Source organism: Pseudorca crassidens, chromosome 10 (assembly GCF_039906515.1).
Source record: "Pseudorca crassidens isolate mPseCra1 chromosome 10, mPseCra1.hap1, whole genome shotgun sequence".
Taxonomy (NCBI): Eukaryota; Metazoa; Chordata; class Mammalia; order Artiodactyla; family Delphinidae; genus Pseudorca; species Pseudorca crassidens.
The window spans coordinates 36316532-36333320 of NC_090305.1; the positions used below are offsets into that span (position 1 = coordinate 36316532).

General features: G+C 38.1%; 1 protein-coding gene across 23 annotated transcripts in view; it reads right to left on the reverse strand.

Annotated features, from left to right (window-relative positions):
* Positions 1-16789, reverse strand: part of DNAH8 (dynein axonemal heavy chain 8) — a 327555-nt gene that overhangs the window by 217455 nt on the left and 93311 nt on the right. For 21 of the 23 annotated variants that reach the window (XR_010946846.1, XM_067753082.1, XM_067753093.1 and 18 more), the window contains 6 exons: positions 16323-16558; positions 14257-14361; positions 9644-9757; positions 6913-6975; positions 3396-3496; positions 102-239 (listed from right to left, as the gene is read on the reverse strand). Coding sequence is in view for 22 of the 23 variants with exons in the window: in XM_067753082.1 (XP_067609183.1) it covers positions 102-239; positions 3396-3496; positions 6913-6975; positions 9644-9757; positions 14257-14361; positions 16323-16558 (757 nt within the window). In the remaining variant the exon portion in view is untranslated. The remainder of the gene's footprint in view (positions 1-101; positions 240-3395; positions 3497-6912; positions 6976-9643; positions 9758-14256; positions 14362-16322; positions 16559-16789) is intronic. The other 2 variants (XM_067753094.1, XM_067753083.1) reach the window with 2 other exon arrangements.

A 16789-nucleotide genomic window follows, 5' to 3' on the forward strand; every position in this document is an offset into this window, starting at 1 on the left:
ATATACAGCAATATATCAGAGGATAAATTCATTTGTGAAATACCTATGGGATCCTAAGATAGGCGCTATAAACAGTTAAGTTTAATTCAATTGAAACTCACCTGTTTTGAAACTCCTGCAGTTCTGCATTAATTTTTTCAATGTCTACATCTCCCCAGAGTATTTCATAATAACCACTAATATTGCCCATTACAGTATCATATAGTCCATACAGCTTCTGCAGCAAGTTGAGTTCCTTTCTGGAAACCAAATAATTGTCATTACATAACATATATTTAAAAAATAAATTTCATTATTGGATAGGAAGAATTCATCTAATCAAATTATTTCACATATTATGTGTATCATATCTTATGTACACCAACACGCATACACTCCTGTCGGTTTCCAAACAAAGACTTTATTAAGAGCTCCATCAATTAAAGTTTATATCTTTCAAATATTCCAAATTATACTATGACATGACATTAACAAATGGTTTGATTATTACAACCATACCAATCATTGCAAACAATCTGACCAAAATCTGTTAACGTGATCAAAGATAAGGCTAAGGTTTTATTTGACTTTTTTCTTTCAAATGCAAGCTAGATTTTTATGATTATGTCTGCCTTTTAAGTCTGACTTTAAACATCACTTTCCTATCAAAAGCTTTCCCTCATGTGCTCAGATGGAGTTATATCCAAAACAAGAATAAAAGGAGGGATTCTGGGTCCAAGTAAAGGAAAATTTCTTCAGTGTGTAAAACACCAAAAATTGACCACTCAACAGAGTTTGTGGATTCTCCCAGGAATTCCTCAACCCTTAGCATACCATAAGGGTCCACTGAATCCAATTTTAGTTTTTTTATTTTATTTCTTGAGTAGTTCTAATTTTTTGTAAGGATTGAGAGTTACGTTTATTATTTATTATAGATAATCAGCAACCAAAGATAAATTTGCTTATATTTTTGATGGAGTAAAACTCATTCTATCTTGTGTTGACCTAAAACAAATAGACTGCCAGTTATTTCTCCAGAAAAAATGTGTTACTCAGGATCAGTAGAAAATTGCAATTCTGGGTCTGCAACCATGGTGAGCCATGTGCAAGTCCCCAGATGGCAAGGGAAGGAGAATAGGAAGTTGGAGGGCTAGAGTAAACAGAGTCCATGGGTTTTCATTGGCTGAGTTGTTGCCAGGAAAGAAAAGGAGTCTTTCCTCTTGTTGGGCTCTGCTAATGTTGCAGAGCATGAAAGCTCCCCCTTCTTGTCTCCTGACTCTATTTAATTGAGGTTTCTGTTTATTAATTTTTTACTCTTGCAATTACCAAGGTGCACAGGACCTTTTTATAAATCTAAGATATATTCTGGAATCTTAGCTATTTTTTTTCAGTTCTTGTTTCATTTTTCTAATTCATCATCCTAGAAATCCTAGAAAGAAAAATGAATGATGAAATCTCTTATAAAGAGATGATGCAACAGTGAAAAAATAATCACTACTGCATCGTCCTTCAAATTTCTAATTGTGTTGCTAAAACACTGCATCATCTTTCAAGAAAGTAGAAAAAAGAACTCTGGAGACACCATTTTTGTAGTCTTTTGATTTTTGTTTATTTAACTTTCACTTAATACAGGTAAAGAATTCAGTACTTTTCGTTTTCTACCTAAAAACAGCAAAAGAATAAAACTGACAAAGGAAGGTGCTTCCCAAGTATTAAACAGAAAAGAGACAGAAAGCAATGCTCTAGACTCTAATTTTGATAGTGAAACTGATTGTGTAAGTGAAATCTCAGACTTTTGTGTCTTTACATGATAACCTAGATGGATTTTTTAAAATTCAATAATGTATGAGTGAAAGATATATTTCAATAGGGGCAAGGGCTGTATCACGCAGTATTTTGCAACAAGAACCTAGAGCATCCCATTTTGTGAAAAAGATAAGCGAGTGTTCTTTCATTATTTATATGTTTACATAAATTTTATTTGATATATTCCACAAGAAGAAAAATGTTGAAAGGAGATATGTATTCAAAGGAAATAGATGATGCAGAAATGAAGAAGTTAACTGATCATTCAGAGTTAAAAGTAAAGATTTTTGTATTTATAGTGCAAAAAAGATGGTGAACAAAATTATGACTGAGTTTTCAACAGTTTTGAGTTTTAACAATGCAAGTGCAAGAAAAAACATAAGTAATGAGAAGCTAGAAGTTATTGAAGATGGATTCGAAACCTGGGATCACTGTTTACAGGATGGATATGCTCCAGGTTCATACATGACAGCTGATGAGCTACATTCAAAAGTTGGTCTCCATTTCGTGTACATACGTCTTTAAACCAGGACATTATGGAGTAAAAGTTTGGCTTTTCTCTGCTTAAATTCTCATTAAATTTTCTAATAAAACCGCTTTTCACCATTCCTTTATTCTTACTTCTGAAAAGTATTCATAATTACTTAAAAACATAAAAAATTAAAAGGGTCCATTGGTCCAGAAGGTAAATGAGAACGATTAGTTTTCCTAGAATACCGCAGGTCAAAATAAAACACTGATTCTCAGACTGGGTGTGCAAAAGAATTAACTAGAGAGTTTATAAAAATGCAGAATTGCTAGGACCCCGTCCCAGAGATTCTGATTGAATGTCAGGGGAAAGGACCAGACATCGGCAATTCTAACACAATTAGTAATTGGGTTAAGCTTAGCAAATGCCTATTTGTAGAAAAAAAAAATACAAACCATCTTCCCTAAATGGCTGAGGAATTCATTTCTCTTCAGACAATGTTAGGTACTTTGTGCCATGACATTTTCATGCTGGGATTTTGAAACAAGTCAACATAAAGTTCTAAAGCCAAGATCCTAATAAGCTAATACCACTGTTTTAATTTTGCCTTTGAAGAAAGTTATATTTAACATTCTACCAAAATATACTTGGTGAAATCCTAGATCCACTGTTTAAAAGCAACTGTTACTCTTTAAAATCAATTAAGTTCCTTGGCCTTCAATCTCAATGAATTCTATGCCTACCCAATAGGGAAAAGCACTTAGCATAAATGCAGTAAGAAGGAAGCAAGCGCCGAGCACGGCTATTCCTCTAAGTAAACAAAAGTTACCCGAAGTTGCAGTGCTTCTGTACAATTATTGACACTATTCAAAATCACGAAAAGAAAAAAAATAAAGCACAGGCTAAATATAGGCCATTAACGCCCAGAATTTTTGCCATGTATTTTCTACTCCCCTAGAACATTTATTTTGTATATGGAGACTGTGCATCCAATGAGTCAGGAATAGCCAGGAATGAGGGAACTATTTAGGAGTTTTCCAAGCCAGACTCTTCTCTGCATGATGAAGGATTTAACGATGACATGATTCTTCTAACGGACAGTTAATTATTTATAATAAACTTGTTCAATTTCTAAACTTACCTAATTTTGTGTAAAACCTCATAGTCAGTCACAGGCAACCCAAAAAGTTGTTCACCAGATGAATATGTAACGAATTTCCTCCACAGATCATCAAAATTGGCCTATAAAAGGTTTTTAAATTATAGTAAGATGTAATAAATTCAGAGCCCATTAAAGTAGAATTCATTATAATCGGAATAAAAGCTACATTGAAGTTTATTTATCTATGAAACAAGGATTTGTGAAGCAAATTTATGCTGATACAAAGCTATCAGAGGAAAAGTTAAGCGTTTAGGAAATTAACTTTCAAGCATTCTGAAAGTAATCATTTTATGCAAAATTATTTCCTTAATAAATTAAGTGGTCCCCAGACTTACACTTTCAAGTTCCCAAAAATACACCTGAAAGTAATGAAACTGCATTTTAAAAATTCTATAATTCAGACTTTTCTATTATTTTAGCCTGGTCATCTCTCCTACACGGTTCAAATGAGTGAAGCATTGGTGTAATCCATTCAACCTTGCTTTCTCTATAAGCAAGTCTATAAAATAAAGAATTCCATTTTAACACCATTTGAAATAACTCAACTTAAATCAGCAAAGTTAATGTTCAGGTCTTTTGAAGTGGAATTTGAATCTCCTATACTTAGAATGCTAAGTATTAACAGTGTTAAAAGCACAAAAGCAAACAGAAATTATTCACTTGTGACAAGATATGTGTGATCTACATAAATGGTATAACATATCAATAAGGATCCTAAATTCCCAGTCCTGGAAACTGTCTGTCATCAGACCTCACAGTGCTCAGATAATGATGCAGATCTGACAGATACAGTAGCACATATTACAGGAGCCAAATCAGGAAGGTGTGAAGATGTAGGAGGAACTCCAACGAATTCTTCGTTCCTAGAGAGGGAGAGCCATTTTGCACTTTTTATATTCCTTGGTGGTTAGTATGGTGGTTACTCAATAAATGTACTGAACGAAAAGTCCATGGGACTATGTGGACATTAGGAAAGGAGAAACGAAAACTTCAAAGTTAGCATACACTTAAAGGACAACATTTAAAATCTTGGGGTTTTCTTTGTGGGTTTTTTAAAATTAATTTATTTATTTTTGGCTGCATTGTGTCTTCGTTGCTGCGTGCGGGCTTTCCCTAGTTGCAGTGAGCGGGGGCTACTCTTCGTTGCGGTGCGCAGGCTTCTCATTGCGGTGGTTTCTCTTGTTGCGGAGCATAGGTTCTAGTCACATGGACTTCAGTAGTTGTGGCACGCGGGCTCAGTAGTCGTGGCGCACGGGCTTAGTTGCTCCGCGGCATGTGGGATCTTCCCGGACCAGGACTTGAACCCATGTCCCCCGCACTGGCAGGCAGATTCCTAACCATTGTGCCACCAGGGAAGTCCCTAAAATCTTGTTAATGTGATGAAGACTCCTGATGAATGCCAATCCCTCACCCCTTTTTCCACTCAGGTCCGAAATAATGTAAAAAGCACCAGCCAAACAGGAAACAAAATGTCAGCAGCCAAGTACCCAGTAACTCCCCAAATCAGAGTAAAGTTGCATCAGAAAACACCACTGGGACCTGAGATGAGGCTCCTGCTTCTTCCCCAGATCTAGATCTTGGGTACCTGCTTTGGAGGGGGGAGGGAGAACACCTGCTTTTGAGAAGCGTTAGGTCTGCAAATCTGACCCCCAGCCATATATCCAGCCAGTTGCTCAGCAAACAGGCTGCTCAGCTGACAAGCCCAGGCACAGGCAGAAAGAAGGTACAAGGAGGCAAAAGACGGGCCCTACATTGCCTTTTCAATGAAGTGAACACACCCCTAGTAAAAGGGTGGCTCATTCAAGTCCCAGTTGTTGACTGATACATTGATAACTCCCAAGGGAAAGACAAGGAAGGGAGGCGTCTATCTTCATAATATACCCAGGCTCCAACCACTTTTCATCAACTCCAACGTCACCACTCTGGTCCAAGTTACTATCACCCCTCCCCTGGAATATTGCAATAGCCTCTTAATCAGTCTCCCCGCTTTTAGCCTTGACTCCTAATAATCTATTCTCAACGCAGTAGACAGGCTGGCCCATGAAATCATAAGATCATGTCACTCATCTCACTCAGAGTCAAAGCCAGTGCCCCTCAGGGGCTGGCAAGGCTGCTAACAGTCTGTCGTCTCCTTAGCTCTCTGGACTTATTGCTACAACCATCTCCTTGCTCATTCTGTTCCAGCCGTACTAATCTCCTGTTGCTTCTCTTACGTGCTCTTACTCAGGGCTTTTGTACTGCTCTTCCCCTGCCTGGAAAGCTGCCCCTCCAGATAAACTGCCTGGCTCATTCTCTCACTTCCCCAGGTCTCTACTCAAATGTCACCTCTCAAGGAGGCCTTCCCTGGAGACCCTATTTTAAATTTCACCTCCACTTTACATACACACGGCCTAGCACTTGATGCCCCTTCCCTGCCTTTTTCTTCCCTTGGCACTTATCACCATCCAACATTACTACCTACTGCTTTTATTGCTGAGAGGTTCCTGTTGGCTCAGCAGGCAGCCACCACATCAGCCTTAGTCCTGGCTCCTCCAGAGAGGAAGGCCTCTCCCTGGGACCCTGGCTCCAAATCTGAGGACTTCAGGTAGTAAAGGATCAGAGTTTCCTCCAGGGTACAGCATAAAGAGCTGGCAAGGGTGATGGGAGGAGCTGGTTTTAGTCCAAGAGTGATGGCCACAGTTCTGGAGAACCCCAACAGTAACATGGGACTAGCCTTTTTATCTGAGGAGAACATATTTAGGTGAAAGGCTTGTGCCTGCTGCATCCCACGAAAACCCTTGCCGGCACAAGGGTTATCTTACAGAAATCTACTGGGCCAGACCTACCCTCCTGCAATCAGGCAGCAGAGACATTGGGCTCAGGACAGATGATCTTGTCTACTTTGCATAAGTTTATTCCACTAGGGACCAGCTGCAATTCCTGCTTGCTCCAATGATCCTGAAGAAACACTTTTCTTATCAGGGTATGGCTTTCCTATTTTAAAACACTCAAATCAAGGGAGATACTTGAAAATTAGATGGCATATGAAAAATTCCAGTTGGTTATGATGGAAAAAGCCTGAACTACCCCTACCAATCTCAGGAGAACCTGAAGTTTAAGAGGTTCCATCCAAACTGATTGAACCTTCCTGGCAAAAGTGTGCATGGAACCAACCTGAACCATCCATGGAACCTACATATAAAGCAACAAAAACAAGGTTACTGACTACTCCATTTATTTGGTTTGGGGTGAAAAACCCAATCATCAAGAGATATGAAGTAACCTCCAACATAGGTAAAGGAATATTTAGAAATACCTACCCAGTATGTGGCAAAACTAAAGCATAAATTACAGAAAGCCTTCATATGGCTAGATTTGCTGCAAAACTTGGGTATTCCTAGTAAAGAAAACACTGGTTTTTGGACAACAGCTCTATATTTCCTGGTGGGATGACTGTGGAAGCCACCTAAGTATAAATGCAGGGAATGTAAATGTAACCTAAAAAATGTAGTTTTACCTGAAATATCTGTAACCTGTCGCTAGCTTCTTGGGGTGGTATATTTGGAACCATGGGTCCTTCCTGTAATGAATAATATAATCTGCATTTTAATTCCTAATCACATGTATTTATCTATTTATTAGGTTTATCTATTATCTCCTTTTAAACAAAAACCATGATTTTTAATTTATATGATCTAATTTTGTCCTGTACATGAAGTTTTCATTTATTTTTTGCGACAGTTTTATTGAGATATAATTCACATATTATACAATCAACTCATTTAAAATGTACAATTCAACTGTTTTAATTATATTCACAGACTATGATAACACTCAATTTTAGTATATTTGCATCACTGTAACTTCCATTCATTTTTTAAAGGACCTTGACACAGCTAATAAAAAATGTGATTAAATTACATCCTATATGAAGTTCGTAACACAAGAGCTCTGTTTCATTTCATTTATGATTATAAATGAGGATGCTGTGGCTGTGCATTAGAATAACTGAGATAGGGCTCTGAGAACAACCTTCTTTCAAGAATAGTCCAGCCCAATATGGAAACAGAGACACACATAAGGTTGAATACTTGGAAGAAGCAGAAGGCGGTCTCTGGTGGCCATGAGCCAGAAAACAGTTGCAAAAAAGATCCCAAATGGTCTGTACAATCATGAATATTATGGATATGCTAAATAATATGCAAGACTGCCAGTGTAATAGAATAATAGAGCAATAAAATGTTGACTAATCAAACCTAAAAGAGATGTTTAGTACACATTAAAAAGAAGTGTTATATAAAAGTATGAAATTAGAACACTCCCTAACACCATACACAAAAATAAACTCAAAATGGATTAAAGACCTAATGTAAGGCCAGACACTATCAAACTCTTAGAGGAAAACATAGGCAGAACACTCTATGACATCAATCACGGCAAGATCCTTTTTGACCCACCTCCTAGAGAAATGGAAATAAAAACAAAAATAAACAAATGGGACCTAATGAAACTTAAAAGCTTTTGCACAGCAAAGGAAACCATAAACAAGACCAAAAGACAACCCTCAGAATGGGAGAAAATATTTGCTAATGAAGCAACTGACAAAGGATTAATCTCCAAAATTTACAAGCAGCTCATGCAGCTCAATAACAAAAAAACAAACAACCCAATCCAAAAATGGACAGAAGACCTAAACAGACATTTCTCCAAAGAAGATATACAGATTGCCAACAAACACATGAAAGGATGCTCAACATCATTAATCATTAGAGAAATGCAAATCAAAACTACAATGAGATATCATCTCACACCAGTCAGAATGGCCATCATCAAAAAATCTAGAAACAATAAACGCTGAAGAGGATGTGGAGAAAAGGGAACACTCTTGCACTGTTGGCGGGAATGTAGATTGATACAGCCACTATGGAGAACAGTATGGAGGTTCCTTACAAAACTAAAAATAGAATTACCATACGACCCAGCAATCCCACTACTGGGCATATACCCTGAGAAAACCATAATTCAAAAAGGGTCATGTACCGAAATGTTCATTGCAGCTCTATTTACAATAGCCAGGACATGGAAGCAACCTAAGTGTCCATCATCGGATGAATGGATAAAGAAGATGTGGCACATATATACAATGGAATATTACTCAGCCATAAAAAGAAACGAAATTAAGTTATTTGTAGTGAGGTGGATGGACCTACAGTCTGTCATACAGAGTGAAGTAAGTCAGAAAGAGAAAAACAAATACCGTATGCTAACACATATATATGGAATCTAAGGAAAAAAAAAAGGTCTTGAAGAACCTAGGGGTAAGACGGGAATAAAGACACAGACCTACTAGCAAATGGACTTGAGGATACGAGGAGGGGAAGGGTAAGCTATGACAAAGTAAGCGAGTGGCATGGACATATATACACTACCAAATGTAAAACAGATAGCTAGTGGGAAGCAGCCGCATAGCACAGGGAGATCAGCTCGGTGGTTTGTGACCACCTAGAGGGGTGGGATAGGGAGGGTGGGAGGGAGGGAGATGCAAGAGGGAAGAGATATGGGAACATATGTATATGTGTAACTGATTCACTTTGTTATAAAGCAGAAACTAACACACCATTGTAAAGCAATTATACTCCAATAAAGATGTTAAAAAAATGTTAAAAAAGTAGCGCCAAGGGCTTAAATTATCTTATGATGTCAGATCGACTGTGACCACTAAAAGAAAGTAGAATACTTTAGGGGACTATATCCAACTGCTGAGTTTAACTTCAAAGAGGTCGACCATTAATCAGTCATTATACCAGATTGAATAGTCTGTGGGACTGACCAAGGATGACATTTATTTTTTATGTTCAGTGACCCTATTGGTTCTCTAAGAGTTAGTGGGAAAAAAATCAGTTGCATAACCCTGGCATTAAGGCATTTATAGTTTCTTACAGCCTTCCAACAACTGTATTACATTTTAATTATGAGTATTCTGGTCTTGAGAAAGGACAAAAGCAGACTTTGTTCCTTCCACAATTTCCAAAGTTGTTGCTCCTTTTAGCAGTTAAATCTTCTCTCTTTCTACATGAAACATGCTTAAAGGACGAGCTATCCCCCCTTTTTAATAGCTGCAAATATGCAAAGATAGCCTCTTACATACAATGTACAAATCACAGTGTATTTCTCAGGGTTCATTACTTTGACCTCATATAAACATACCACCAAACATCTTAACACACAGCAGGCAACACTTAAATTACCGTCTCATATGCTTCTGCAAAATTCATTACATCCTCACGAAAAACTTCCACGGATTCAAGTAGACTACTTTTAAACTTTACCTGCAGATGAACTAGTTCATCTTGTACAGAAACCTGGAATAAAAAAGAATATTCAATGTGAGAGTGAAAGTAATGTATTTAAATGAAAACTACAATTTTGCTCCAGCAAGTTTGTTATCTCACAGATGTACTGTACGAACAAGGATGTCTCTGCAATGTTATTTGTTAAAAAAAAAAACAAACACAGAAATAAACAATCCAAATGGACCATCAAGAGACTCAGATCATTCTAGTTCATGACCCAAGAGGCAAAGCTATCTAACTGCAGGTAGGAAAACATTTTCTGGCTGACCCAGTTCAGGCCAAGGAAACAGTTACTACCGTGGGCCCAGTCTGAGTCACATGCTGTCTCTGGGACGAGGCCACAGTTTGGGATTAACAATTTCTAGTAGGTTCACATGGTTCCAATAATTGGAGCAGTTTCCTCTAAGAAAATGATATTACTCTTGGTTTAAAAAAATAGCAAATATGTCTTCCACAATCGTCTTCAAAGCTTCTGCTTAAACCTGCATTCATAATAGTTAGCACTTAACTCATGTTTTCTCTCTGCCAGGCTCTTTACATATGTTAACTCATTTAGTGCTCACAACCATCCTGCGTGGTAAATACTAATATTATACCCATTTTACAAGTGAGAAAATCGAGGCCCACAGAGACTAACTTCCTCAACGTCCTAGCACCAGTATGAGACAAGGTCAAGATTCAAAACCTAGCAGTGTGGTTCCAGGGCTCTTGCTCTTAACTGCTCTCAACAATAGCATCTTTCTGGGTTGGCACATATACTGCTTTAAGCTTAATGGTGACTGTAGTAAAGACTGGGTCAGTAGGTTTAACACTAACAGAGAAATGGCAGAAAAACCCAAGTGAATCTGTTAAATTGAACAATAATAGAAAACTGGGCTTCACTAAATCTCAACAGAGGGCTCCCCATTTCCTTGCTAAGACTCACTGTCTAGACTAACCAGCAAGCACTTTTCAAATTAAGTGATTAGTCAATATTGAACTTAAATAGAAATAAGCATTGAAAAAGTATTTTATGTACATCATCTCAAGCCTCATAACTGCATTTTTAAAAGCTTCTAAAATATTCCTAAAGGGCCACATGAAGAAACTGAGAAACAAAGGTTATTAACTTGCATAAGACCACCCAACTGGCTGGTGGCAGAGCCAGAATCACACGTCATGACCCCAAATTCAGCTCTGTGTCCTTGCTACTGTGCCTTGCTTCAATCTCAGTGACAAATCTTTCCATAAACAGGAAATTTTAAGCCAACATTAATTAATTAATATTCAATAAAATTTTTTAGTATAATTAAAGAATCTGGACCCTCCCTTGGGGTTCACTTTTTTTTTTTTTTTTTGCGGTAGGCGGGCCTCTCACTGTTGTGGCCTCTCCCGTTGCGGAGCACAGGCTCCGGACGCGCAGGCTCAGCGGCCATGGCTCACGGGCCCAGCTGCTCCGCGGCACGTGGGATCTTCCCGGACCGGGGCACGAACCCGTGTCCCCTGCACCGGCAGGCGGACTCTCAACCACTGCGCCACCAGGGAAGCCCCTTGGGGTTCACTTTTAATGGCTAAATATTTACCAACTTCAAAAATGTTTAGAGAGAGATTTATAGCTATAAACGCCAACATTAAAAGAAAAAGACCTCAAATCAGTAACCTAACCATCCACCTTAACAAACTAGACAAAGAAGAACAAACTAAACCCAAAGCAAGCAAAAGGAAAAAAATAATTTAAAAAGAGCACAAATAAATGATATAGAGAATAAAAAACAATAGAGAAAATCAACAAACTAAAAGTTTCTTCCTTGAAAAGAGCAACAGAAGTGACAAAACTTTACCTAGTCTAACCTAGAATAAAGGAGAAAGGACTCAAATTACTAAAATTAGGAGAGAAAGAAGGGACATCACTACTTACTTTACAGAAATAAAAAGGATTATAAAGACACAATCAACAGAGTAAACAGGCACCCTATAGAATGGGAGAAAATATTTGCTAATCATATGTCTGATAAGAAGTTAATATCCAGAATATATAAAGAACTTCCACCACCCAACAACAAACAACCCAACTTAAAACTAGGCAAGAGGGCTTCCCTGGTGGCACAGTGGTTGGGAATCTGCCTGCCGATGCAGGGCACACGGGTTCGTGCCCTGGTCCGGGGGGATCCCACGTGCCGCGGAGCGGCTGGGCCTGTGAGCCATGGCCGCTGGGCCTGCGCGTCCGGAGTCTGTGCTCCACAGCGGGAGAGGCCACAGTGGTGAGAGGTCCGTGCACCACAAAAAAACAAAAAAACTAGGCAAGACATACAAATGGCCAACAAGCATATGAAAAGATGCTCAACATCACTTTTCATCCGGGAAATGCAAATCAAAACCACAATGAGATACCACCTCACCCATTAGGATGCCTACTATCAAGGACACAGAAAATAACAAGTGTTGGTGAGCATGTGGAGAAATTGGAACCCTTGTGCACTGTTGCTGGGAATGTAAAATGGTGCAGCTGCTATGAAACACAGTACGGCAGTTCTAAAAAACTGAAAATAGAATTACTATATGATCCATCAATTCTATTCCTGGGTGTATCCAAAAGAACTGAAAGCAGGTCTCAAAGAGATACCTGTACACCCATGTCCATAGTAGCATTATTCACAACAGCCAAAAGGTGGGAGAAACACAAGTGCCCATTGATGGATGAATGAATAAACAAAATGTGGTATATGCTGCATATGAGGGAATATTATTCAGCATTGTAAAGGAAGGAAATTCTGACATATGCTACAACATGGATGAATCTTGAGGACATTATGCTAACTGAAATAAGTCAGTTACATAAAGAAAAATATTGTAGGATTTCACTTATATGAGGAAACTGAAGTAGTCAAATTCATAAAGACAAAGTAGAATGGTAGTTTCCAGGAACTGAGGAAAGGGTGAAATGGGGAATTGTTGTTTAATGGGTAGATTCAGTTTTGCAATATGAAAAAGTTCTGGAGATTGGATGCACAACAATGGGAACACACTTAACACTACTGAACTCCACACTTAAAAATGATTAAGATGGTAAATTTTAGGTTATGTGTATTTTACCACAATTTTTTTAACCTTAGTACAGAGCTACTATAATCAAGACTGGCATAGAAGTAGACATATGGATCAACAGAATAGAATTGAGAGTCCAGATATAAACCCTTACATTTATGGTTAATTGATTTTCTCCAGGGTGCCAAGACAATTCATTGGTGAAAGGATAGTCTTTACAACAAACGGCACTGAGACATCAGGATATCCACATGCTTTTACATGATGTTGGACCCCTAACTCACACCATATACAAAAATTAACTCAAAATGTATCAAAGACCTAAATGCAAGGGTAAAATTATAAAACTCTCATAAGAAAACACAGTAGTGACTCTTCATGACCCTGGATTAGGCAATGGTTTCCTACATACAATACCAAAACACAAACAACGAAAGAAAAAGTAGACAAATTGGACTTTATCAAAATTTAAAATTTTTGTACTTCAAAGGACACCATCAAGAAAGTGAAAAAACCCAACAAATGAGAGAAAATGTTTGCAAATCCTTTGATTAAGGGACTTACATCCAGAATATATAAAGAACTCTTACAACTCAAAGAGACAACCCAATTTAAAAAACAAGGAAAGGATTTAAATTCACCTTTCTTCAAAGAAGATATACAAATGGCCAGTAAGTACATGTAAAGATGCTAGGAATTATTGGACATTAGGAAAATGAAGTACTGGTACGTGAGACAATATGGATAAACCTTGACAACATTACTGTAAGTGAAAGAAGCCAGTCACAAGAGACTACATATTATATGATTCTATCTGTATTAAGTGTCCAGAAAAGGCAAATCCATAGAGACAAAAAAGTAGTGGTTGCCAGGGGCTGGGGTAAGGAGGAAAATGAGGAGTGATTACTAATGGGTATGGGGTTGCTTTGGGGGTGAAGAAAATATTCTAAAATTAGATAATGATGGTTGTCATGCAACTCTGTGCATATATTAACAATCACAGAATTGTATACTTTGAAATGGTAAATGTTACAGTACGTGGATTATATCTCAATAAAGCTTTTAAGATAATATATATTGAGCTTTTTAAAGGTTTGAAATGTATTTTTTTCTGGAGATAGTGACTTAATAAAAAAGTAAGAATTGGGACTTCCCTGGTGGTCCAGTGGTAAAGAACCGCCTTCCAATGCAGGGGACGCGGGTTCGATCCCTGGTCAGGGAACTAAGATCCCACATGCTGCGGGGCAACCAAGTCCACACACCACAACTACTCAGCTCACCCGCCTCAGCAAGAGAGCCTGCATGCCGCAAACTACAGAGCTCACGTGCTCTGGAGCCCACATGCCACAACTAGAGAAGAGAAAACCCACACGCACGCCACAACTAGAGAGAAGCCCATGTGCCACAGTAAAGAGCCAGTGTACCGTAACTAAGACCCAACACAGCAATAAAAAAAAAAAAGTAAGAATTAAATTTGTACTTACAGCTTTACTCTGCAATTTGTTGAAAGAATATCTCAAGGTATCAACTGCTTCTGATTCTTCTTTGGTTACTTCAACTTCAAATCTGTTTAAAATAGCATAGGCTTCCTGTGGGGTGGGGGTAGAGTTCAGAAACATCACAAGGAATATAACTGCCAAATGACTTAGATGTCTTCTAAAGACACATTCCTATGTCTTCAAAGACTAGAAGAATGGGTCCCAAAATTAAATGTGTATAAAAAGGTCCTTTAGATTATCACTTACATCAGATATTGACTCTAGATCCCAGGCCCTGAAATCTGAATTTAATAAGCACCAAGGTGATTCTGGTGGAGAGTAGGCAAATCGCTTTGAGATACTATCCTAGGAAAAACTCCCTGGAATAATTTTCTGCCTCTCTCCTCCTTGATCTTGTGACAACACCGTGCAAAATGTTTTCTCATACGCTATTAAGATATGGGTTGGCTATATAAGGAATGGAATGAAATGACGATGTGGGAGATATTCTGAAGAACAGAAACTAACGAACAAACAAAACAAAAACAAATTCATAGATACAGAGAACAGATTGGTGGGTAACTAGAGAGGAAGGAGATTGGAGGACGGTGAAATGGGTGAAGGGGATCAACTGTATGGTGATAGATGGTGACAAGACTTACAGTGGTGATCACTTTATAGTGCATACAAATATTGAATTACAATGTTGTACACCTGAAATCTGTATAATGTTATATACCAACTTTGCCTAAATTTTTTAAAGTGATGAGCTGGCAACTGGCTTTACCAAAGAACTTATGCTGAAAAACTAAGCTTCGGCAGTCAGGAAAAAATGATATGATAATTTGTTAAATCTTGAGAAGCGAGTGGTCAGCATTCAAAATACCCAAATACTAAGATTTAAAGAAGTAGTAAAGGTATGAATTTCATTAGCTCCCAAAGTGTATAAACTCTAAATGGGTTCAAGAAAGCAATGCTCAGTCGTGAACACTGGGTACCAAAAGGAGGCAGGGGGAGTGCCAATTCCCCAGGTTTGCAGGCAATAAGGGAGTGCATTGTCCACAGAGAATTTAAAAAACAGTAATAAAATGAACTGAGTCTGATTTTTATTATCACCATGAGCCAGAAATTCTAAACATTAGTCATAAGTACTTGTGAGAGACAGAATAACAGCCTCCCCAATGTTATCCACACCCTAATCTCCAGAATCTGTGAATATGTCACCTTATGTGGCAAAAGGGACTTTGCAGATGTGATTAGTAAAAATATTTGAGATGGGGAGATTATCCTGTATTAGCCATGTGGGCCCAATGTAATCACAGAGGTCCATTTAAGGGAAAGAGGGAGGCAGGAGATTCAGAGTTAGAGATGTGATGACAGCAGCATGGGTAGGAGTGATGGCACTGCTGGAAGGGAGCCAGGAGCCACCAAGGAATGCAAGCAGCCTCTAGAAGCTGGACAAAGCAAGGAAAGGATTCTTCCCTAGAGCCCCTGCTGACAAGTTGATTTTAGCCCCATAAGACCCATTTTCATACTTCTGACCTCTACAACTATAAAACAATTTGTTTTAAGCCATTAAGTTGACGGTAATTTGTTATAGGAGCAATAGGAACTAAAACAGTACTCTTCCCTAAAAACATCTCTTGTTGATATAAATTCCAACAATTTACTATTGAGCCTCAGTGGACCACTCCCACCATCTGTCCATGGTATGCCGCTGGTCATAGGTGAGACACATAACTGGTTTCTAAGAAAAGCCAAAGATATTTGGGGAACTTGCCTAACATGTCAGGACTGAAGTGAGAGAATACAACCATTCTTTTCTGTAAAATGTAAGCGCCAGCTTAAAAAAATGAACCCTGTCTAGACCAGCACAGCATTATGAATATAGTAACATTCCTTCGTATACTGTTCACTGTTGATAATTGTCAGTCCCTCCAAGGACATCAACATCAGAGAGGAAAAATAGGCAGACTGTGCAATAAAATAGATGAAGAAATCTACTTTTTAGTGTTTCTCTATTTTTTAAAAAAAATACCATTTCAAGAAAGAAAAATGCAATCATTTCTTACTTCAATTGGTCCCAAAGTCATGTCCATTTGAATTTCATTATCACGGATACAAGACAAGGCTTCCATTGCAAACCTGACATCATCTAAATCACGAATAGGTCTAGATAACTTTTTCAAGTATTCATTGATAAATGCTATCATGTCTGACATTTTCTTTTTGTATTCTTCATTCAAATATCGACAGAGTAGCAACTTCCATGCCTTAGCCTCAACTGATAAGGCCAATTTCATTGGCTCTGGTGAAGACAAGAAAAGGTCAAAATAAAATACAACTGACATTCTGAAACAATTCATTTTATGTGTAATCTGAGCATCTATAACTGCACTGTCCATTTGATGACCACTAGCCACACTGAGCACTTGAAATGTAGTTAGTCTGTAGTTCATCTGAATTAAATGTTCTGTAAGGATTCTGAAGACTTCATTCCTATCCTGGTGGAGTATATTAAGCCATTCATGAGAAGGAC